This window comes from Ursus maritimus, unplaced genomic scaffold (assembly GCF_017311325.1).
Source record: "Ursus maritimus isolate PB19 unplaced genomic scaffold, ASM1731132v1 scaffold_15, whole genome shotgun sequence".
Taxonomy (NCBI): Eukaryota; Metazoa; Chordata; class Mammalia; order Carnivora; family Ursidae; genus Ursus; species Ursus maritimus.
The window spans coordinates 30,528,958-30,553,932 of NW_024423897.1; the positions used below are offsets into that span (position 1 = coordinate 30,528,958).

At 45.2% G+C, this 24,975-nt stretch overlaps 2 protein-coding genes and 2 long non-coding RNA genes across 7 annotated transcripts in view; 2 read left to right on the top strand and 2 right to left on the bottom strand.

Annotated features, from left to right (window-relative positions):
* The first annotated feature begins 1,587 nt into the window (after positions 1–1,587).
* On the top strand, positions 1,588–2,574 carry LOC103664845 (tax1-binding protein 1 homolog). The gene has a single exon (XM_040630471.1). The coding sequence runs from the start codon at positions 1,855–1,857 to the stop codon at positions 2,239–2,241; it is 387 nt and encodes a 128-aa protein (XP_040486405.1). The 5' UTR covers positions 1,588–1,854; the 3' UTR covers positions 2,242–2,574.
* An 11,639-nt stretch (positions 2,575–14,213) lies between these two features.
* On the bottom strand, positions 14,214–14,795 carry ANXA2R (annexin A2 receptor). The gene has a single exon (XM_040630625.1). It carries the CDS (start codon positions 14,793–14,795, stop codon positions 14,214–14,216), a length of 582 nt encoding a protein of 193 aa, XP_040486559.1.
* A 4,247-nt stretch (positions 14,796–19,042) lies between these two features.
* LOC121102763 lies at positions 19,043–23,249 on the bottom strand. The gene is made up of 2 exons (XR_005834871.1): positions 23,111–23,249; positions 19,043–19,597 (listed from the first exon to the last, which is right to left on the bottom strand). It is a non-coding gene; the product is annotated as an uncharacterized LOC121102763 (long non-coding RNA).
* Positions 23,250–24,429: 1,180 nt separating this feature from the next.
* LOC121102762 overlaps positions 24,430–24,975 on the top strand; it is a 65,566-nt gene continuing 65,020 nt past the window's right edge. Inside the window, exon 1 of one of the 4 annotated variants that reach the window (XR_005834864.1) lies at positions 24,430–24,556. This is a non-coding gene — a long non-coding RNA (uncharacterized LOC121102762). Of the gene's footprint in view, positions 24,753–24,975 lie in introns of all 4 variants that reach the window. The other 3 variants (XR_005834862.1, XR_005834865.1, XR_005834863.1) reach the window with 3 other exon arrangements.

Sequence of the window (24,975 nt, forward strand, 5' to 3'; positions counted from 1 at the left end):
TGGGAAGTGTAGCCAGTCAGTGGAGGGAGGCAGTGGTGGTGGGAGAGGTTTGGCGGTTGATGGTGGTATAGGCTCAGAAGCCTCTCTAAGGCTCCCTCTGTCCCGGAGTCCTTCGAAGGTTTCATAGTGACATCCCTTCAAGAAGTCCCCTTACAGGCTTCCAACTTTGCCCATGTCATCTTTCAAAATGTGGCCGAGAATTATCTTCCTAATGCACACCTGGAATGTCATTACACCTTAACTCCATATAACCATCCACATTCAAAAGATTGGGTTGGTATACTCAAGGTTGGATGGAGTACTGCTTGTGATTTTTACACAATTTTATGGTCTCCTATGCCTGAGCACATCATAGAAGGATCAACAGTTAATTGTGTATTAGCCTTTCAAGGATATTACCTTCCAAATGATGATGGAGAATTTTATCAGTTCTCTTATGTTACCCATAAGGGTGAAATTCATGGAACAAATACACCTTTCCAGTTTCAAGCTTCTCCAGTTGAAGAGTTACTTACTATGGAAGATGAAGGAAATTCTGACATGTTGGTAACCAAAAAGCTGGCCTTCTTGAGTTGATAATTGAGAAAACCATGAAAGAAAAAGAACTATTAAAGGTGGGAGAATGGAAAGAGAACTTAACCATCAGAAAGAAAGATATGACCAACTGCAAGCAGAGCAAAAGGGTGTTGTTGAAGTATCACAAAATGAAAAATGGAAAATGAAGAATTTAAGAAGAGATGCAATGATGCTACATCCAAAGCTCTCCAGTTTGAGGGAGGTATCGTGTCAGTGACATATAAAGCAAATGAAAAAGAAACTGAATTAGACAGTTTGAAGGACAAACTCAGTTAGGCACAATATGAAAGAGAACAACTGGAATGTCAGTGGAAAATGGAAAAGGATGAGAAAGAAGTTCATAAGGTACATCTGAAGAACACTGAAATAGAAAATACCAAGCTTGTGTCAGAGGTCCAGACTTTAAAGAATCTAAAGATAACACGATTACTCAGGGGTACCAGACTGGCTCAGTCGGGGAGCATATGCCTCTTGATCTTGGGGTTGTGAGTTCAAGCCCCATGCTGAGTGTAGCTGTTCCCTAAATAAACTTAAAAAAAAGAAGAAGAAAAGAAAGAATGATTACTCATTTCAAAGAAGAGATTGGCAGGCTGTATTTCTGTTTGGCTGAAAAGGAAAATCTGCAAAGGGCTTTCTTGTTTACAACCTCAAGTAAGGAAGATACTTTTTTTTTTTTTGAAGGAGCAACTTCATAAGCAGAGGAACAGGTTCAGGCAACTCGGCAAGAAGTTGTTTTTCTGGCTAAAGAACTTAGTGATGCTGTAAATATGCAAGACAAAACAATGGCAGATCTGCATACGCACTCTTGGAAAAAAGCTGATGCAGTGGCAGAACTTAAACTAAATGCTGTGGGGGGGAAAAAGGCCAGGAAAAGACTGATATATGGGAACGTGAACTGAGAAGACAAGTTGAAGATTTGAAACTTTGTCTTCAGATGGCAGCAGGATCACTATAAAGAAAAGGAATGCCAGAGGCTCCAAAAACAAAAAAATAAACTTTTAGACCAATCAGCCAATAGCAACAGTGTCTTCACAAGGAAAACTGGGAATCAGCAAAAAAGTGAATGATGTCTCGATAAACACAGACCCAACTACCGCTGGCTCTACTATCCATATACAGCCACCACCATCTGCAGACAATTCTGACATTGTAACAAAGGGGCAAGTCTGTGAAGTGAGCAAAGAAATTGCTGACAAAACAGAAAAATATAATAAAGGTAAACAACTCTTGCAGGATGAGAAAACAAAAGTCAACAAATATGCTGATGAACTTGCAAACATGGAGCTGAAATGGAAAGAGCAAGTGAAGACGGCTGGAAATGCAACACCAGCACTAGCTGAGGTAGAGGACAATTACAAACTTCAACTGGCAGAGAAAGACAAAGATAAATGGTCTAACTTCACAATTGGAAAACTTCTCCAGAGAGAAGGAACCTACAAGGAGTCTAGAAAATCAAGCAGTAAGGAAAATGGAAGGTCAGAATTCCCAGAGTCCTCAGAAGATCTCACGGTGTCTCAACACCTGCTCAGAGCAAAATGGTCATGTCGCTGCGGTGTGGAAATAGACAGCCAGTGCTGCAGTATGGTCATCTGTATGCAACACAGAAAACCAGACACAGAGCAGATGGTGCTTTTTACCCAGATGAAATCCAAAGGTCACCTGTGAGAGTACCTTCTTGGGGACTGGAAGATCATGTTGGCTGCAGCCAGCCTGCTGGAAACCTTAGTGGGCCCGATGGTTTAGAAGACCCTGAGGATAGTAAAGAAGATGAGAATGTGCCCCCTGCTCCCGATCCTCCAAGTCGGCATTGCATTGACGTGGGCACAGAACAGGCTTGTGCTTTGATCCCAGCTTTGACGTTCACAAGAAGTGGCCTCTCTGTGAATTAATGTTCCCTCTCAACTACGATCAGAACGACTTTGAAGAACATGTTGAAGGTCACTGGAAGGTGCACCTGATGTGCAGGCAGCAGTTCCCTCCTATGACCAGCAGGGCTCGCTCTGAAAGGCATATGCAGACCCATTTTGATCAGAATGCTTTAAATTTTGACTAATTACTTTTTATTATGAGTTAGTAATACAGTTTAGCAATTTAAAAAAATCACCTCAAATAGACCACTATGGAGACTACAAGGTATCACTTCCATGCACCCTTACCACACTTTTCTGAACAAGAGCTGCTTTTGAGTTTTGTGTTCCTAGGGTCAGGGTGAATCATTGGCTTATCACTAAATAGAATTGTAATCTCCATTAATCTTACCAGTTTAAGAAAAGAAGTTTTTCTGTGTTTGTATCCTTATTTATTCCCCAGTTTGCAAAACTATGTGAATAAAGGAAATGGCTTATTTCAATGTTACCACATTGAAAATATATGTATGTAGAGTGTTGTTATTTTGCAGAATATTTACAAGTTTCTGTTGACCTTCTTGAGTAGGACTACTAAATATTATGTAATAAAAAAAGTTTATTATAAAAAAGTAAAGAAACTTTACACAATCTGTTATCAAAAACATACCCCAAATCCAAGAAAACTGTCCTTTTAACAGAGAAAAATCCAAATTCTAATTGTGCACCAGGTTACTTTTGAAATTAAAATTCATTTTTAAGTGAATGAATTTTAATCTTAGCCAGTTTGACCACACATTAAAATTCCTTTTCATACATTCCTTTTCTATAATCCTTCTACAACTTTCTTTTCTACATTCCAATTTTGTCCTGTTTTTCTTCTTTAAACAATCAGCCTCACTTTAAGACAAAATTACTTTCTTTTCCCTTAAGAAAAAACACACCTCCATTCTTCACACCTTGTCTTACTGAAAACACCTACTACATTTCTGGCATATGAAGATGCTTCCCTTATTATTTCCAGTAGCTTTGATTATATATATTATTAAGGATTCCTAACCCATAGAAACCTTAACTTCTAGGGAAAACTAAGAAGTAAGTGTGAACTGAGTGTTATACCAGCATTCTTTAAATCTGCAAATTTATAAATACATTACATAATTTCTTTGTTTTACTTTTTTTTTTAGAGAGAGAGAGGTGGGGAGGGGAAGAGGGAGAGGGAGAGAAAGAATCTTAAGCAGGCTCCATGCCCAGCACAGAGCCTCAAGACCCTGAGATCATGACCTGAGCTGAGATCAAAAGTCAGACGCTTAACTGACTGAGCCACCCAGGCACCTCTACATTTCATAATTTCTAGAAGCATATGCCTTTTTCAGTTTTCCTACAGAGGAGCAACACAGCCAATATCTTTTAGTGTTTCTGCAATGAGAGGACCAGATGATGCCTAGAAACTTGACAGATAAAACTGGGCCTGCATAAATGTGAGGTGTAAATGTGACTGTGAGGGTGTGCAAATCTGCCTATACTGGCTCCTCAGAGGGAATAATGTCATAATGTCCCTCAACAGAATGTCATCAATATAAAGCCAAAATGGCACCTTTCCAACTGTAAAGTATTTAAATCCTATAAAGCCTGATAGCAGAGATTATGTGCATTTGCAGGACTGTTTAAATATCCCACTGGGAACTGAGTAAATGTATATTGAGTCCCTTCAAAGGTGAAAGAAAATTGGGCCTGGGATTCCTACACAGTGGGAACAAAATAGAACATATTAGCTAGGTCAGTGACTGTGGAGGATGTTCTTTGGGCCTGTCATATGTCCTCAATCGGTTCTATAATATCAGGAACTGGAGCCTTAATCTGGGAACCTGAGCAGTGAGGTCTGAATAGATAGTCAATGGTGAGATGCCACGCGTTAGTGACTGGCTTAAATACTGGCCAAATGGGGCTATTGACAAGGGAGCTTTTGGGCTAATGACTCTTGTCTGAAGCATATCTTTAGTGACAGGGCATAGGCCTTCAGTGCTCTGTTTAAGCCATATTAGGGAGTGTTCACCATCCTTACTGGAGAGGGGTAGTCACAAGCATCCCTTTGGCAGTCCCACTAGGAAGTACAAGAGCTGGGGCTTATTCCATGGGGCACTGGCATCCTGTCAATGCATCCATGACTATAGTAAGGAAAGAAGGGGGGGGGGGAACACCACCAGAGGAGGCCATGTAAGTGAATGGTTCCAATAGTTACATCCCAATGGGTCTGTACAACTTTGATTGTTTTATCAGCAATGCCCTATAAGTAGAAGGACTTTCCGTTTCGGATTTGAAAGGGATTTCCTGGAATGACAGTGACTTGGGCCCTGCTATCTAATAGGGGATAAAAGACTGAAATTTTATTGTCCCAATGGACTATGAGAGTGGCATAGGAATGATTGTCCTAGAAAGGTGGGACAAGTTCCAGGGAGCCGCCAATTCCTTGGTTAGGGGCTTGAGTGGCTGCCAGTCCATGTGGTTAGGGAAGGGGGCAGAGGGAGTAGTGGAATCAGGCTAAGGGGAGGTCAGCGGAGTTAGAGGGCTATTACATGTCCAGGGATGGCCAGCAGAAGGGGGCTGTGGCTGGCAGAATGCTAGTTCAGAACCTGGAGTTTAGAAACTGGCTGTCGAGAGATGAAGTGGCCAGGAACCCTGAGTCTTCACAACTCCCAGTAGGGGTTTGCCTATGTATTCCCATAAAGGGAAAAGTTAGATGAGCCCAATGGTACTGAGAAGGGAGTAGGGAACTCTCTCCCTTGAGGAAAATTTGTTCCAAGGAGAACCTCCTGGCTTGGCCTAAAAAAAAAAATTTTCCTTATACCCAAGGGGATTGATTAGGGGACGGAGAGTGGGAGCTTTCAGGCGGTTTATGGGCTGCAGGACAACCAGTTCAGAACTAAGGGATTCCCACTGACAACGCAACTTCTTGTGAGTGCCCGTGGTTACCGCGGGCAGCACAGTTGATCTGGAAAGGGGATGTTGGTCTTTGGCTCCACCGCTGCCATTTGCTGGGCGGGCGCAGGGCGTGTCCCAGAGCCATTCCTTCAAGGGGGCCACGGGTCCCTCCCGCAGCTCCTTGTGGGATCCAAGCTGCGATTTCTCTTTATCAAAAATGCTGGGAGCAGCGGGTCCAGCGGCGGGTTGGTGGCGGCACAGCTCCCTTCCCTGAGCCCGACGCCTTCCGCACTTGCACCGCTCTGCGCTCCCTGCGGCCCCTTGCTGGTCCCAGCTCCGTTTGGTGCCCTGTGTTGGCCTGTGTCAGCCTCGGCTCCACGACTTGCACGGGCGGACCTTGCGCCCTCCCACTTTCTGGCAAGCAGAGCCTGGCTGGCGCTCTCCCGGTGGCAGTGGCACTGGAGGCGCAGAGCTGGGTGTGTTTCCTTGGCATCTCCCTTCTTTTCGCTCAGCAGGGGGTTCCGCCTGCGGTCCTAGTGGAGCCGGGAAACCGGGGGGTGGGGGGGGAGTCCGGGGGCGGGGACAGCACCTGAGCCACAGCGCTGTCCTGCACCCCCAGGTCTGTTCCTCACCACCACGTTCACTAGCAGCGTCCACCAGGCAGTTCTGGATCTCGGTGCCACTAACTGGCCGAGAGCAAAGTTCAGCGTCGCGGGGTGCCATCCCTTCCTCTGTCCCAGGACGGCTAGCGCGGGCCCCCCTTACACTTTGGCCAGTAGCTCCGAGCCGCCGGCCTGTCACCGCCCGGATTTGTGCCCGTGTCCGCCACAGCGCCACGCGTTTGTCACAGCCGGACTGTTCTCAGCGACGGCACCGTTGAATTCGAACGCGGCTGTTTCTCGGGGGCAACACCTCTGATTTCGCCCACTTTGCATTTCTCTAGTCACGCCCATCTGGCCATTTCAAGGTGCAGTTCCCCTACTTTCTCCGACCATAAGGTGTCTTGGTGGCGGCCGTCGATAGGGACCAGCCCCGCCACCTCTGCTGGTCCCTTTGCTGTAGAGACTGGCCGCCCTCTCTCTTTCCCAGCGACCACAGCGACGGTAGATCGCCTCCCTCCTGACATTAGAACAATTATTCTCTGTCTCTGAAGCTCGAGATTCCGCGGTCACCATCCATTTCTTGCTTTTTTAGCAGATTTTGACTTAGCGGTGCGTGGGATTTCTTTGTGGTAGCAAGTCCGCTGTAGTCCGCCCAAGACTTTCACAGCTTGTACCAGTCCCGGAACCGCGGCAAGGACATTTCCCAGCCGCACCAGACCAGGCTTTAGGCAATCAAGGGTTTAGCCCTGCGGGGACTGCTTACTAAGAGGAAGTCCACGTGGACTCCTGGCAAATCAGTATTTAATCCTGCCTTGGAGATTTCTTACTGCGACCAAATCCCGGTTTAGCGATTTCTTAGCGCAACGTGAGGCGCTTTCGTTGAGCCAAAGTTTTCCAGTCCTCCTAAGTCCAAATAAACCCATGCCTGGGATATCTAAGATCCAGTGAATTCAATTCCAGACCGAACATGTCCAGATTTTCCAGGAAACTGTACCTGTTTATCAGGCCTGTCATTTCTCAACGGTAGCAAACTGTGGTTTGGAAACAAATATGCTTGTTATTAGGTCCGATGGAAGTAGGAGTCTATTGGCAAAACGGACTTTTTTTGGTGGCATTTAGTTGTTTTCCCCTTTGTGTTTTGTTTTGTTCTGTTTTGTTTCCAATAAGAAGTCCGCCTGAGCTATGCTTTTTATTACTAAGTCCAAGAGAAGTCCACTTCAACAGACTACAGAAATTTCTTATTCTTGGGAATTTTAGGAAATTCAGAGTTAACTGCTATTGATTGTCAGCCTCATAGAAGTCGATGTATGTTTGCTAAAGCCATTTTTGACTTGGAGTAACTCTGGGGTATTCTGCCTGAGCTATGGTTGCATCAAGTCCTTAGAAGTCGATGCGTACTGGCAAAAGCGATTTTTCAGTCATACCGATGATGGATTCGCCTCTTCAAAGTCGGTATAAACTGGGGAAAATAATAATGTCTTCATCATAGCAACTTCTGTAAATCTAGATTTAGCTGCGTTTCTGTTTATTATGGCACCAAAGTCGGTGTACATAGGCAAAAACGATTTCTTAATCATAGTGAGTTAGGCCTTAGGAAACATGAGGTCAGCCAATCATTTGTTAATATGAAAGTCTGTAAAATCGGTATATACTGCTGAAAACAGTTTCTTCATCATCGGAAGTTTTGGTTCTTCAAGAGACAGTCTGCCTTAGCTGGTCATTCCTAGCAGTACCAGGTTATGTTTTGTCAATGGGAAGTTTGAACTTAATTGTACTTTTTAATACAGAGTCCAGGAGAAGTCAGCGTCCACTAGCTGAAAAGATTTCTTGTGCACAGCGAGTTCAAGGCAGTCCTGATTTCTCTATGTTTTTGTTTAATGACCCTGTAGAAGTCAAGTTCTTAATCATGGCAATGCTGTGTTCACAAGTGAGGGTGGCTGTGGAGTCCACGCAGACAGGCTGATGAGATTTTTTTAGGTGTAACAAATACCAGTCTGGTCGAGTCAGCCATTTCTTAGTCCTCCTTCCTCTCGGTCTGTGTGTACCGAATACCGGATTCTGCGGACAGGAATATCATAATCACAGGACAGCACCATTTAGAATGTTTGCAATTTCTTTCCTTGGGTGAGTTCTGTAGATGTATTTGCTCCGTTAGTTTCTTATTTTCCTGCGGTGTATTTTCTTCTGAAATCTACGCATTTTGATTTCCTTTTCCGTTAACAAGGGTTACCACTGATGTCTCTAGATTTCTATGTACATTCTGGCAGTTTATCGAACGCTTATTTTATTCGTTACTTACTGAATTTCACCCTGAATTCCACCCATATTCTACTTATTTCCTGGAGCATTTCGCCACTCAGCTGCATGCTGACCTGTGTTCACCTACAAGCCAGAGAGCAAAGCTCGGTCTCGGCCCAGCAGGTGCTGGGTCTCTGGGCTTCTTGCAGGCTGCACCAGTCCTTCTGCCAGACAGAAGGAGCACTGTGTCTGCTTTATGGCCTGTAGCTCCACTCCGACCATTCTTGGTTTGGGCACATTTCCTAGTGCCTACTGAACAGTTTCTCCTACGCAGGACCCAGGGTTCTCTGTGCCATCTCTTTCTCAGTCCCAGCACCACTGGTTTCCCTGGGCTGGCCTGTCCATCATTAAGCGACAACATGTGAGGTCAGCTGGTTTAGAACTCGAGCTCGAAAGCTATCCTCTTCATGCCCTTATTATCCTATGTTTTCTTTGTTGGGTTAGTTTCTGTACGGTATGCTTATTTTTCCCGTTTCATTTCGGTTTGTTTTCTTTCTGCTTTGTTTTGGTAATGGAACTACCACCTCCTGCTTGAGTTCTGGGTGTGCTCTACAATGTTAGCCTGTTTCATTTTTTCTACTGATTTGTTGCCACTGAGTCTCATGACTTCTACCTTGCCTCCGCCCACAAGCCCAGGAGAGCACAAATACCCAGACTGTGTGTGGTACTGCCGCAGGCTTTGCCAACTTATTCTGTGCAAAGCTTGAGTCCTCCGGACCAGAGGCCTCCTCTGCGATGGAGCGGCGTTTTCTGGGCTGTGCAAAAGGGGCTTGGGATTCCACCGAGGTGGCACCAGAGCCCCAGCCTCCATCTATGCTGGGCTCAGAAGGTTCTGGGCCTCACCTGCTCCCTTTCTATCCTGTGCTGGGAAAGGACTAGGGAATATCAAGTGGGGTCCTTCTGCAGGTTAAGATCTCTCCACCACTTGCATTCTACTCAATCTACTCAGATGTTAAGGCTCACTTTTTTTTTTGAGGCTTACAGTGTGGCAGCAACTTTTGTTAATAGTTATGCTCACCCCCTAAACCTTCCCCTCCTTAGGGAACCTTCAGAATGCCAGGGGAGGGGGCGACTGGGTTGCTCAGTGGGTTAAGCACCGGGTTCTTGGTTTGGCTCAGGTCCTGATCTCAGGGTCCGGAGAGCCAGCCCGGCCATCTGCTCAGTGGTCAGCAAGGAGTCAGCTTGAGATCCTTTCACTCTCTCTCTCTGCCCCTCCCTCCCCCTCTAAAATAAAATAAATAAAATCTTTAATAGAAAAGAAAAAGCCAGGGGACACACTTCTTAAAGCCTAGTCAGGCTAGGCCCTCAGGTGTTAGGGGATCCTTCCTTTCTCCTTACACATTCTACACTCCCACCCACAGCCACCTGGGTGGTACTTAAAGCTGGAGCAAAGACAAACAACCCTCCCCCCCAAAGAAACACGACCTCCCCAAACACCCCTCCCTGCCTTTGATATTTCTCTGTAATTATACTGAGAAAGACAAGAAGCATTTTGCAAAGGAACATGAAAGCAAACTTTTTTCGTTAGGAAACGGAGAGATGTTACTGTAAACGATATTCATTTCAAAGAGGAAGATACAGTGGAAGCCATGAGCGGAAATCTCAAGGCTCCTAGACCCGGAAAACCCCAGACAAAGTTGCGGTGACTGTAAAGCGAGCACTGGGGGCTAGGTGGGAGGGGAAAGCCTGCTGCGGCATCCGGGGACTGCGAAGGGCGCAGCTGCCGAAGGTCCTATCTGCCAGGATCTCTCTGGCTCCGGTCTGCACTTTTTGCTCCGGGGCGGGCCAAGGAAAGCAGCCTGGGTGGTCATAGGTCGTGCCCTCCACTAGCGGTGCTGGGATCCAAAAAGCCCAGACTCGCTCCGCTAGTGAGAGTGCTAAAGAAAAACTGCACACGCGACGTCCCAAGCGTGTTGCTAGCAAGACCCATCCGGCTTGGAGGAAAAGATAGAGCGGCGACCAAGAAACAGCCCATCCCAGGAATTAGCAGTGCTGGCACCCAGAAACTTTTGCCTTGGAGGAATGGTGGTGCCAAGAAAAGGCCAACTTGGTGCAAATGGGCTCAGTGACACAAAAAGTGGCGCCGTGCTGCTAGCGAAGGTGCTAACAAAAGGCTTGCACTGTTCCAATGCCCTGCTGCCCGCGCGTGAACCAGCTGACGCGACCAAAACTGCCCAAGGACCCACACCACGACCAAAGGGAGCACCTACCATCTAAGAGAAGTGGAAACCATCTGCTCCTGGCCTGGAGCAGTGCCACAGAAAACGAGGAAGCGCCACTAAGCTGGTGACAAAGTCCTGCAGGAAACCCGGGTGGGGAGGGGAGGGGAGGGGAGGGGAGGAGCCGCCAGGAACCGCAGGCTCCGGCAGCCCACCCGCTCAGCTCGCACACAGCGGAGACCTGAATGACTCACGCCGTTGGAAAGGTGAAAAAGGAAGAGGTAAAATAATAAATGGAACAAACACATTTTAAACAAGAAATGGATTTCCCCAGTTTATCTGAGGACTTCCCCGGGGTTAGCAAACACGAACAAACCCGAGTCCTGCACAGAACTGGCTTGGAGGAAGTTTCCCTAGTGTACACCGACTTCTAGGAAGACAAAAAACACAAAGCAAAGTCCTATGTTTTTGTCATGGCGAGGAGGAAGATACTGTCTTCACCAGTATACAAGGACTTCTGAGGGTAAGCAAGCAAACAGAGCTGCGTTCTGTTTTTCAGCAATGTGCTGGGACCAAGAAATCGTTTTCACCAGTATGCAACGACTTCTACAGAGATGGTAAAATAAAGAGAGTTAAATCGTGATATCCTAAATCTTCTGAGGAGAAAGAAATCGTTTTTCCCCACTGCACACTGACTTCTTGAATGTGAAGAAAAATGAGCCAGTCCATGTGGTAATTTGTATGATATTGCTAGCAGAACGATACAGTGTTCACCAGCATACAACGACTTCTACAGAGATGGCAAAATAAACAGAATTAAATCGTGATATCCCAGAACTTCTGAGGAGAAAGAAATCGTTTTTCCCCACTGTATACCGACTTCTTCAGTGTGAAGAAAAATAAGCAAGTCCATGTGGCAATTTTTGTCCTATTGCTAGCAAGAAGATATCCTGTTCATGATCATAAAATGACTTCCACTGAGGTGGCACACAGAAACAAAGTTAAATCGTAATATCCCAGAACTTGGGAGGAGAAAGAAATCGTTTTTCCCCACTGTATACCGACTTCTTGAACGTGAAGAAAAATGAACAAGTCCATGTGGTAATTTGTATGATACTGCAAGCAGAAAGATATCGTGTTCACAATCATAAAACGACTTCCACTGAGGTGGCAAATGGAGTTAAATCGTAATATCCCAGAACTTGTGTGGAGAAAGAAATCATTTCCCCCCACTCTACACCAACTTTCTGAGTGCGAAGAAAACATGTCCATGTGGTAATTTTTATCATATTGCTAGCAAGAAGATATCCTGTTCACGATCATAAAACGACTTCCACTGAGGTGGCAAATGCAAACAAAGTTAAATCGTACTAGCCCAGAACTTGTGGGGAGAAAGAAATCGTTTTCCCCCACTGTACACCAACTTTTTGATTGTGAAGAAAAATAAGCAAGTCCATGTGGTAATTTATATGATACTGCAAGCAGAAAGATATCGTGTTCACGATCATAAAACAACTTCCACTGAGGTGGCACATAGAAACAAAGTTAAATCGTAATATTCCAGAACTTGTGAGGAGAAAGAAATCATTTTTTCCCCACTGTATACCGACTTCCTGAATGTGAAGAAAAATGAACCAGTCCCTGTGGTAATTCGTATGATACTGTAAGCAGAACGATATCGTGTTCACAATCATAAAACGACTTCCACTGAGGTGGCAAATAGAGTTAAATCGTAATATACCAGAACTTGTGTGGAGAAAGAAATCATTTCCCCCCACTCTACACCAACTTTCTGAGTGCGAAGAAAACAAGTCCATGTGGTAATTTTTGTCATACTGCTAGCAAGAAAATATCGTGTTCACAATCATAAAACGACTTCCCCTGAGATGGCACATACAAAGTTAAATCGTAATATCCCACAACTTGTGAGAAGAAAGAAATCGTTTTTCCCCACTGTATACCGACTTCCTGAATGTGAAGAAAAATGAACCAGTCCATGTGGTAATTTGTATGATACTACAAGCAGAACGATATTGTGTTCATGATCATAAAACGACTTCCACTGAGTGGCAAATGCAAACAAAGTTAAATCGTACTAGCCCAGAACTTGTGGGGAGAAAGAAATCGTTTTCCCCCACTGTACACCAACTTTTTGATTGTGAAGAAAAATAAGCAAGTCCATGTGGTAATTTATATGATACTGCAAGCAGAAAGATATCGTGTTCACGATCATAAAACAACTTCCACTGAGGTGGCACATAGAAACAAAGTTAAATCGTAATATCCCAGAGCTTGTGAGGAGAAAGAAGTCGTTTTTCCCCACTGTATACCGACTTCTTGAATATGAAGAAAAATGAACAAGTCCCTGTGGTAATTTGTATGATACTGTAAGCAGAACGATATCGTGTTCATGATCATAAAACAACTTCCACTGAGGTGGCACACAGAAACAAAGTTAAATCGTAATGTCCCAGAACTTGTGAGGAGAAAGAAATCGTTTTTCCCCACTGTATACCGACTTCTAATGTGAAGAAAATGAACCAGTCCATGTGGTAATTTGTATGATACTGCAAGCAGAAAGATATCGTGTTCATGATCATAAAACGACTTCCACTGAGGTGGCAAATAGAGTTAAATCGTAATATACCAGAACTTGTGTGGAGAAAGAAATCATTTCCCCCCACTCTACACCAACTTTCTGAGTGCGAAGAAAACAAGTCCATGTGGTAATTTTTGTCATGTTGCTAGCAAGAAAATATCATGTTCACAATCATAAAACGACTTCCCCTGAGATGGCACATACAAAGTTAAATCGTAATATCCCACAACTTGTGAGAAGAAAGAAATCGTTTTTCCCCACTGTATACCGACTTCCTGAATGTGAAGAAAAATGAACCAGTCCATGTGGTAATTTGTATGATACTACAAGCAGAACGATATTGTGTTCATGATCATAAAACGACTTCCACTGAGTGGCAAATGCAAACAAAGTTAAATCGTAATGTCCCAGAACTTGTGAGGAGAAAGAAAATGATTTCCCTACTGTACACCTACTTTTTGATCGTGAAGAAAACAAGTCCATGTGGTAATTTTTATCATATTGCTAGCAAGAAGATACCGTGTTCATGATCATAAAACAACTTCCACTGAGGTGGCACATAGAAACAAAGTTAAATCGTAATATCCCAGAGCTTGTGAGGAGAAAGAAATCGTTTTTCCCCACTGTATACCGACTTCTTGAACATGAAGAAAAACGAACAAGTCCATGTGGTAATTTGTATGATACTGTAAGCAGAACGATATCGTGTTCATGATCATAAAACAACTTCCACTGAGGTGGTACACAGAAACAAAGTTAAATCCTAATGTCCCAGAACTTGTGAGGAGAAAGAAATCGTTTTTCCCCACTGTATACCGACTTCTTGAATATGAAGAAAAACGAACAAGTCCATGTGGTAGTTTTTATCATATTGCTAGCAGAAAGATATCTTGTTCACCATCATACAATGACTTCCACTGAGGTGGCAAATATAAACAAAGCTCAACTGGGATTTCCTGGGATTGCCTCTGTATACACCGACTTCTAGGAAGTGAAGAAACAGGAACAAAGCTAAGTCCTACTTTTTGATGTGGACTATGTAAGGAACCTGAGTGTCGTCAGCGACCTGTAAGGAAAAGGAGAACTTCAGAGCCAGAGAAGCAGAACTAGACATTGAAACCTAAAGCCACATCTTAATACTTTTTTATTTTGCAAGCTTCACAAATGAGAATCCCTTCCTGAGGGAAGCTAGAAAAGGGCTCCTGCCCCAATCTCAGGGATCCTTAGACCCAAAGATGCAGGGGCAGCAGCTGCAACTCATGGTGTACATGGTGCGACCAATCCACTCCAGGCAGCCCGAGAACACCCGGATGTGGCTCCCCCAGGCGAGGAGGGGAGGCCTGCTGTGCCCCTGCTCTGAAGGATGCCCACTGTCAGGTCTCCCTGTCCAGCCTCGTGTCGCCAGGTGGGGCGTCCTGGTGGAGGAAAGCTGCTGGTGGGTGAGTGGCTCGGGTTCCTCTGCAGGGTCCACCTCTCCTGCAGCTGCCTCTGGCTTCATCTGTGTCCCGGGCCAGAGGCCCGCAGTGGGCAGTGCAGGTGTTGGTTCCAAGGTGCTCTGGGCTCTGGGACAGACTTCGTTTTGCAGGTAGACCCAGTGAAGCCGCCAACAAGGACTGGAAAGCAGTCCCGAATCCAAAACACTGCCCTGACCTGGGAACTCTCCCAGCACAGGATAGAAAGGGAGCAGGTGAGGCCCAGAACCTTCTGAGCACAGCATAGATGGAGGCTGGGGCTCTGGTGCCACCTCGGTGGAATCCCAAGCCCCTTTCGCACAGCCCAGAAAACGCCGCTCCATCGCAGAGGAGGCCTCTGGTCCGGAGGACTCAAGCTTTGCACAGAATAAGTTGGCAAAGCCTGCGGCAGTACCACACACAGTCTGGGTATTTGTGCTCTCCTGGGCTTGTGGGAGGAGGCAAGGTAGAAGTCATGAGACTCGGTGGCAACAAATCAGTAGAAAAAACGAAACAGGCTAACATTGTAGAGCACACCCAGAACTCAAGCAGGAGGTGGTAGTTCCATTACCAAAACAAAGCAGAAAGAAAACAAACCGAAATGAAACGGGAAAAATAAGCATACCGTACAGAAACTAACCCAACAAAGAAAACATAGGATAATAAGGGCATGAAGAGGATAGCTTTCGAGCTCGAGTTCTAAACCAGCTGACCTCACATGTTGTCGCTTAATGATGGACAGGCCAGCCCAGGGAAACCAGTGGTGCTGGGACTGAGAAAGGGAAAGAAAAACCAAGGCTCCGGCCTGCGTAGGAGAAACTGCGTAGGAGAAACTGTTCAGTAGGCACTAGGAAATGTGCCCAAACCAAGAATGGTCGGAGTGGAGCTACAGGCCATAAAGCAGACACAGTGCTCCTTCTGTCTGGCAGAAGGACTGGTGCAGCCTGCAAGAAGCCCAGAGACCCAGCACCTGCTGGGCCGAGACCGAGCTTTGCTCTCTGGCTTGTAGGTGAACACAGGTCAGCATGCAGCTGAGTGGCGAAATGCTCCAGGAAATAAGTAGAATATGGGTGGAATTCAGGGTGAAATTCAGTAAGTAACGAATAAAATAAGCGTTCGATAAACTGCCAGAATGTACATAGAAATCTAGAGACATCAGTGGTAACCCTTGTTAACGGAAAAGGAAATCAAAATGCGTAGATTTCAGAAGAAAATACACCGCAGGAAAATAAGAAACTAACGGAGCAAATACATCTACAGAACTCACCCAAGGAAAGAAATTGCAAACATTCTAAATGGTGCTGTCCTGTGATTATGATATTCCTGTCCGCAGAATCCGGTATTCGGTACACACAGACCGAGAGGAAGGAGGACTAAGAAATGGCTGACTCGACCAGACTGGTATTTGTTACACCTAAAAAAATCTCATCAGCCTGTCTGCGTGGACTCCACAGCCACCCTCACTTGTGAACACAGCATTGCCATGATTAAGAACTTGACTTCTACAGGGTCATTAAACAAAAACATAGAGAAATCAGGACTGCCTTGAACTCGCTGTGCACAAGAAATCTTTTCAGCTAGTGGACGCTGACTTCTCCTGGACTCTGTATTAAAAAGTACAATTAAGTTCAAACTTCCCATTGACAAAACATAACCTGGTACTGCTAGGAATGACCAGCTAAGGCAGACTGTCTCTTGAAGAACCAAAACTTCCGATGATGAAGAAACTGTTTTCAGCAGTATATACCGATTTTACAGACTTTCATATTAACAAATGATTGGCTGACCTCATGTTTCCTAAGGCCTAACTCACTATGATTAAGAAATCGTTTTTGCCTATGTACACCGACTTTGGTGCCATAATAAACAGAAACGCAGCTAAATCTAGATTTACAGAAGTTGCTATGATGAAGACATTATTATTTTCCCCAGTTTATACCGACTTTGAAGAGGCGAATCCATCATCGGTATGACTGAAAAATCGCTTTTGCCAGTACGCATCGACTTCTAAGGACTTGATGCAACCATAGCTCAGGCAGAATACCCCAGAGTTACTCCAAGTCAAAAATGGCTTTAGCAAACATACATCGACTTCTATGAGGCTGACAATCAATAGCAGTTAACTCTGAATTTCCTAAAATTCCCAAGAATAAGAAATTTCTGTAGTCTGTTGAAGTGGACTTCTCTTGGACTTAGTAATAAAAAGCATAGCTCAGGCGGACTTCTTATTGGAAACAAAACAGAACAAAACAAAACACAAAGGGGAAAACAACTAAATGCCACCAAAAAAAGTCCGTTTTGCCAATAGACTCCTACTTCCATCGGACCTAATAACAAGCATATTTGTTTCCAAACCACAGTTTGCTACCGTTGAGAAATGACAGGCCTGATAAACAGGTACAGTTTCCTGGAAAATCTGGACATGTTCGGTCTGGAATTGAATTCACTGGATCTTAGATATCCCAGGCATGGGTTTATTTGGACTTAGGAGGACTGGAAAACTTTGGCTCAACGAAAGCGCCTCACGTTGCGCTAAGAAATCGCTAAACCGGGATTTGGTCGCAGTAAGAAATCTCCAAGGCAGGATTAAATACTGATTTGCCAGGAGTCCACGTGGACTTCCTCTTAGTAAGCAGTCCCCGCAGGGCTAAACCCTTGATTGCCTAAAGCCTGGTCTGGTGCGGCTGGGAAATGTCCTTGCCGCGGTTCCGGGACTGGTACAAGCTGTGAAAGTCTTGGGCGGACTACAGCGGACTTGCTACCACAAAGAAATCCCACGCACCGCTAAGTCAAAATCTGCTAAAAAAGCAAGAAATGGATGGTGACCGCGGAATCTCGAGCTTCAGAGACAGAGAATAATTGTTCTAATGTCAGGAGGGAGGCGATCTACCGTCGCTGTGGTCGCTGGGAAAGAGAGAGGGCGGCCAGTCTCTACAGCAAAGGGACCAGCAGAGGTGGCGGGGCTGGTCCCTGGCCGACGCGCCGCCACCAAGACACCTTATGGTCGGAGAAAGTAGGGGAACTGCACCTTGGAAATGGCCAGATGGGCGTGACTAGAGAAATGCAAAGTGGGCGAAACTAGAGGTGTTGCCCCCGAGAAACAGCCGCGTTACGAATTCAACGGTGCCGTCGCTGAGAACAGTCCGGCTGTGACAAACGCGTGGCGCTGTGGCGGACACGGGCACAAATCCGGGCGGTGACAGGCCGGCGGCTCGGAGCTACTGGCCAAAGTGCTAAGGGGAAGGCCCGGCGCTAGCCGTCCTGGGACAGAGGAAGGGATGGCACCCCGCGACCCTGAACTTTGCTCTCGGCCAGTTAGTGGCACCGAGATCCAGAACTGCCTGGTGGGCGCTGCTAGTGAACGTGGTGGTGAGGAACAGGCCTCGGGGTGCAGGACCGCACTGTGGCTCAGGTGCTGCCCCGGACCCCGGACCCCCGGCTTCCGGGCTCCACTAGGACCGCCAACGGAACCGCCCGCTGAGCGAAAGAGGGGCGACGCCAAGGAAACACACCCAGCTCTGCGCCTCCAGTGCCACTGCCACCGGGAGAGCGCCAGCCAGGCTCTGCTTGCCAGGAAGTGGGAGGGCGCACGGTCTGCCCGTGCAAGTCGTGGAGCCGAGGCTGACACAGGCCAACACAGGGCACCAAACGGAGCTGGGACCAGCAAGGGGCCGCAGGGAGCGCAGAGCCGTGAGGCGTCGGGCCCAGGGAAGGGAGCTGTGCCGCCACCAACCCGCCGCTGGACCAGGTGCTCCCAGCATGTGTGATAAAGAGAGAAATCGCGGCTTGAATTTACTGAAGATTATTCCAGTTTTTGTATACCTGGAAAACATGTGGGTTTGTTTCTATATTTCTGAGAGTTTCAGATATAATTTATGCAGATGCCGTCCCACTTTTTGATTATTAATTAGAGCTCTTTAGAAAAATAACACGTATACCTAATGTGAACCGAAAGCAAACCTCAAAATAGCTTAGTAAATGCTATATTCATTTTCTTACTGAGGATTATAGCCCAGGAGACAGTATTTAGATGCTCTGAAGAACTGCTCTGAAGCTTGTTAGCTATTGGAGATTATACATACAGAGAGGATAAGGGGGTATTGGTACTTGCAAGCAGTTCTCCAAGGACTTGCACATCACAAGGTATAATTTGTTTACTGATTTCCACACAGACATGTGAAAGACCCTTAGGTCATTTTAATATATTGTTTCTAGCATATCTGATTGTTCAAAAATATTGCTTGCCTGCCTCTACTTAACTGGTTTTCCAGTTGTTCCTATTTTTGATATCTCCTTGAGTTTCACTTGAAATGGCCCACTGAAGGCTAACATCAGTCCTCTACTGCAGTTTTAGTGCACAAAAATATATATCCATACATAGATATAAATAAACACATAAATGCAAATATTACAGCAATCATTTTAAAATCTTAGCCAATGTGTCAGGTATAATAATTCAAAGTTCAAAAGAATAGCTGAGTCCAAACTGTGTTTTTGGTAGATGCCGTAAAATTAAGCTTACCTGATGGGATGGGTACAGGTTTTCAATAAAGTTTTTTAATTTACTGGTATAAAATTTTCAGAGAACCTATTTTTGGAGTTTTTGTTTTTTAGAAACTTCTGCATACCAATAACAGAGTGCATTCCCTTGTCTTGGAGAGGTCAGGGGTTCTCTCTTTTGAAGGGCACCCCTGAAATAGACTTTTTTATTGAAGTTAAAAGTTCCCTAAAGTGGCCACTGCAACTTCAGATTATCCACAAGTTTTTACCAGTTTTCCAAAAAGGCACAAGATCCTGCTCCAAGTGTTGGATCAGGTGGAACTCATCTCTGCCTTTAGATTTCCTAAGACAACAAATCTATTGGGAGCCAAGGAATTTGCCACTGTTCCAAAACCCAGGGAAGCCTGGGCATTCTCTCCTTACAGATAGGAGTGTGACTTACCCAGAAGCTTCAACGAAGTTGCTCAATCAGTTGGAGAGGTCAACATATGGGAGTGAAGCTTGGATTTGGGAGAGATTACCTGGAACTCCATGATCAGCAAGAAAGCAGGGAGCAGAATGGACTCAATGGGTACAGCTCTCAGTTACTCACCAGACTGGGGGTTCTTCAAGGGTCTTTTTCAAATTCCACTTCTGATGCCAGTAACTTTACAAAAAAAATATACCAAAAATCAATATAAATACTTCAGTGAGTAAGAAGCAAACTGTTCACAAAGAAGGAGAATACAAGTGCAAAAGTGGTCTGAAGTTCAGGGCTTTGATGTTACAGGGTAGCTTATAAAATGATAGTGAGGAATCTGACCTTTACCATGATTGGTTATTACAATGGGGGTTTCCAGGTGGTTGGGCATTGATTGGTTAAAAGTAACTCTTATACCATCTTGGGAAGGTATGCTTCATTTATGAAAACCAGAGGCATTTATAAGAAATAACCTAAGTTTCAGTTATGTTCATGACATCAGTTGATTTAATTTGCTTATATGGTTAATTGTTATGTATGCTTTTTTATGTAGATTTTCAAATCTACTCTCTAAAGACAAAATCAGCCCTGACATCCCAGAGCAGGATGATGCTATGTACTATGTCTGTGTTGCCATGAGCTAGCTGGGACTCATAGGTAGGCACTGATGTTCTTCAGTTGAATATAAACAGTTTCCTAGAACATCACCATCATACAAGGCCATCCAGTGCCAATAAAGCATCAAGACAGAAACAAGACCACCCCGTAATCATATCTGATCAGAGACAAAAACATGAATTTTACCCTAACCACAAAAATAAGCAAACATGCCTGTCCTCGATAATATCAGTGGACTGCTGCTTTTTTTTTTTTTTTTTTTTTTTTTACCCATTTTAGCTAAGCTCTCTGTCCAGACTTCCATTCTTCCAGAGAGATTTATCAAGATACTGAGTCATAGCTCGGCACCTGTATGGCTCAGTTGATTGAACATTGGATTCTTGATTTCTGCTCAGGTCATGATCTCAGGGTCCTGGGATAGTGCCCCACATCAGCCTCGCTGCTCAGTGGGGAATCTGCTTGAGGATTCTGTCTCCCTCTGCCCTTCCCCCTGCTTACGCATACTCTTTCTCTCAAATAAATAAATAAATCTTTTAAAAATATATTGAATCATAAAATTACCTCTGACTCCTTATAGTATCTAATGCAGAGCAAAAGTTGCTTGCTGAAACCCTCCACAGGGTCAGTAAACAAGCCCAAACACATCCTACAATATGTCTAAACCCTCATATTGAGACACCTCATGGTTCCCCATCGCATAAATTCATCTTGTGTCATTAGTAATAAACCAACTTATTTGACTGAAAGTATATTCCTGGTGGTCTTTGCCTGTAACACGTTGACATTAAGGAATTAATGAAATCAGTATACACCAAGGACGTTAGTGGTTCTTTAAGTAGTTTGATCTTTCTGATTGGCCTTTATTTCAAATGAAAGCATGTAAGAAAGGAAAGACATTAAGTTGAAGTGGAGGCATTGCCAGGAATTTGTTTTTATCTTGACCTTTCCCCTAGATTTCAAGAGTAATATTTTTATTCCTTGTGGAATATACATTATGTATTTAAACTCATTGGTTGGGGCACCTGAGTGGCTCAGTTGGTTGAGCGTCTGCCTTTGGCTCTTATGATCCCAGGGTCCTGGGACTGTCAGGCTCTTGCTCAGCGGGGAGCCTGCTTCTCTCTCTGCCTGCTTTTCCTTCTGCCTGCCATTCCCCCTGCTTGTGCTCTCTCTCTCTCTCTCTCTCTGGCAAATAAACAAATAAAATCATAAAAAAAAATTTCCTAGCAAATGTTATCTTCAACAAGTTACTATTCCCTCTGCTCAAGTTTCTGTCCTTGTTAAGTTCTAGGAGAGTTTAAATTCCATGGAATTGACTTTTCTTATTATGAGAGAAACTCTCAAAATGAGATCAATGTGTAACAGGCACTATAGATTCTAGAAATAACCCCATGGAATTAACAAGAAGTAATTTGATATGCCCTGTGATCATTATCCTCTACAGACAATATACACGAAATCAACAAATTGGAGAAGAGTCATAGACAGAATTCCTAGGAGCAGAGAAATTTGTGGCATTCACATCCACATCCCATCCAGAAGGGAACCAAGATGTATCTCTCAGAAAGCAAATGATGTTGTACAGTCCTAGAAATAATTTTCAGAACATTTAGGAAGCACTTGTAAGAACGTAAGACATTTTGCTGCTTGACTGGATGCTGCCTGTTTGGCAGAAAAGGACAGAATTACCTCAGAATGGCCACTGTTGTATGGCACCCTAAGGGAGGCTGTAGACCTTTTGCCTGCTCTTTGGCCAGATAAATGTCACAGCTAAAAGATGGCTGAAATGAACTCTGCGGACAGGGCTGACAGTGCAGCAATGTGATCAAACTAAATTTCCACCCCACTGTGGAATAAGGAGATTGCCTTTCACACTATGTATAATGTAGAGGAAGAATAAAGATGAGCTGTCGATGGTGAATTTCAAAGAATGCTTTTCTTTTTTTTTTTTAAAGATTTATTTATTTATTTATTTATTTATTTATTTGACAGAGAGAGACAGCCAGCGAGAGAGGGAACACAAGCAGGAGGAGTGGGAGAAGAAGAAGCAGGCTCCCGATGTGGGGCTCGCTCCCAGAACACCGGGATCATGCCCTGAGCAGAGGCTTAACAACTGCACCACCCAGGCGCCCCAGAATGTTTTTCTTTAAAGGTGTTCTATTTAAGGCCGAATTCTCTTTGTATTACATATCCTTTCACCTACTTAAAGGGAAAATATAGCCACTGTCCTTCATCAAGAATTTCTCCTTAACTATAGATTCATTCCCTTTGGGACACAAACTGTATTTATAGAACACATTTTTTAAAAAAATCTAGAAAATCCTTCATTTATCTTCAGCTACCTCATTTCTCTGCTTCACCGCAAAAGCACTTAAGAATTTGAAGATCTAGTGCCTAGAGGTGGTTAAGCAGCTGCCTTTGGTTCAGGTCCTGATCTCAGGGTCCTGGGATTGAGCTCTGCACCAGGCTCCCTGCTCAGTGAGGAGTCTGCCTCCCCCTCTTCATCTACCTCTCCCCCAGCTCATGCTCTCTCTGTAATAAATAAATAAAATCTTAAAAAAAAAAGAATTTGAAAATCAAAATAGGGAGAGAATGGATTATACTTGTAAAGACAGAAATTCATTCATCTATACTAATTTTAAAATAAACAATTAGAGAAGAATGGAAGATTCTTTCTTAAAGCAGCATTCCAATGGAAAAATGTATAGAGAGCTAGCATTGGAAAATCATTTTGCAACCAATACATTAAACGTTTATTTGGACAGGAGTTGCCAATGGATACTAAATATGGAGAGGGACTTTAATGAGAAGCAGAATATTTGCATTATCTCAACTTCTCTTTCTTTTTTTTTCTTTTTAAAAGATTTTATTTATTTATTTGACAGAGAGGGAGAGAGAGCGAGAGAAAGCACAAGCAGGGACAGCATCAGAGGGAGGGGGAGAAGCAGTCTCCCCACTGAGCAGGGAGCCCAATGTGGGGCTCTATCCCAGGACCTTGGGATCATGACCTGAGCTGAAGGCAGATACTCAACGACTGAGCCGCCCAGACGCCCCAGAAATAGAATATATATTTTTAAAAGTCACCTTAGCTGCATATGTTCACCATCTCCATTTTTCATTTCCCAGCCTCTCCTAAACCTCTACGATGAGACTTTCATTTCCACAGCCAGACTTTTCCATCCTCACCAGACTCCTGGGGAGCCTATTTCCTTGGCTTCCACCGTATCCCACTCTCCTCGTTTTCCTTTTACTGCAGCGGACACTCGTTCTCAGTGGGCTCTGCTGGAACCTCTTTCTATGCCCTGCTTCTGAAATGCCCCAGGACTAAATGTTTTGGTTCACTAAATACTTTGGAGCGGTTGTGTACTTGTAGGCGGGGCCTGTAAGGATCGCTGCGTTGCCATACACAACAAATGCACCCTCCAGCTCGGTAACTGAGGCGTGTTTGACAGCGGGTGTGGACAGGTTGAAGGAAGACAGCCGTGGATGCGGGAGCACTCCCAGGCCGGCGCCCGACCAGAGCATTAGCTCCCTACATCACAACGGACAGGAGAATGAGGGAGTTGTACAAAGAAAGTGCTGGCAGAGAGGCTCACCTCACCACAGTTTTGCCTTTATTTTTTATTTTTTATTTTTTTTTTAAGATTTTATTTATTTATTTATTCGACAGAGATAGAGACAGCCAGAGAGAGAGGGAACACAAGCAGGGGGAGTGGGAGAGGAAGAAGCAGGCTCATAGCGGAGGAGCCTGATGTGGGGCTCGATCCCAGAACGCCGGGATCACGCCCTGAGCCGAAGGCAGATGCTTAACCGCTGTGCCACCCAGGCGCCCCGCAGTTTTGCCTTTAGATGAGGTAATTTACCTGGTGCAGCGGCTGGGGCGAGCCGGGGGAATAAACAACTCACCTCACTCTTCCACAGGAAACTGCTAGAACCGCTGCTCATGCCTCCTGCCCGGCTCTGCCAGGTGGAGAAAAGGGCTCCTTTCGTGGAAGAGGCGCCTCTGGCCCCTGATGCCGCCCAGGGACTGTGTGTGACTAAAACAAAACACAACAAGCTCTAGCGCTCTGGAAGTCGGAAGATGGCGAGGCGGGCTGTGAGGTGAGGCGGCTCCCGGCGCGCTAGCTGGGCGCCGGGCTCAGGTGCACGGAGGGCGCAAAGGGCGCACAAGCTGGGCAGTTTCGCCCGAATCAGATAACCTGTTTTCTGGGGTTTTCCCCCGGTTAAAATTCTAGACCATTGAGGGATCATTTATGATTCCCACACCTGCCAGATCCCTCTCCAGCCCTGCCGGGCGCAGCCCCTCAGCCGAGTCCCGAGCGCGTCGCACCTGGAGGCCGCGACGCCTAGGGACCCTCCCCCTCCCCTCCCCACCTTCCTCCCCACCTCCCTCCCCTCCCCCTCGCCTGCCGGCTCTGTCTCTCCCGCGCCTGGAGACCAGCTCTGTGGCGCCTTCCCGCCTTCCCCTCTTCCTGGTCTCCGTCAGTCAGGAGCCGCTGTCCCCCTGTGAGCAAACTCGCATTTATGTTGGTAAGAGTATATATTTTTAAGATTTTATTTATTTATCTGAGAGCGATAGAGAGCGAGAGCACAGAGGGGAGAGGCAGAGGGAGAAGCAGACTCCCCGCTCAGCAAGGAACCCTATATGGGGCTCGGTCCCAGGACCAGAGACCGTGACCTGCCCGGAAGGCGGACGCTTAATGGACTGAGCCACCCAGGTGCCCCGGTAAGAATAATTTTTAGGTGTTTGATATTTTGCAAAAAGAATCCAGAAACAGTTACTCAGTTCCCTGAACGCCAATTAATTGTAAAGATGAATTCTGTAAAATTCTCTTACTGCAATCAAAGGTGATTTCGTGTGGAAGGAAGGGAAAAATAAAATAAGATGAAATCAGAGAGGGCGACAAACCATAAGAGACTTTTAACTATAGGGACAAATTGAAGATTGC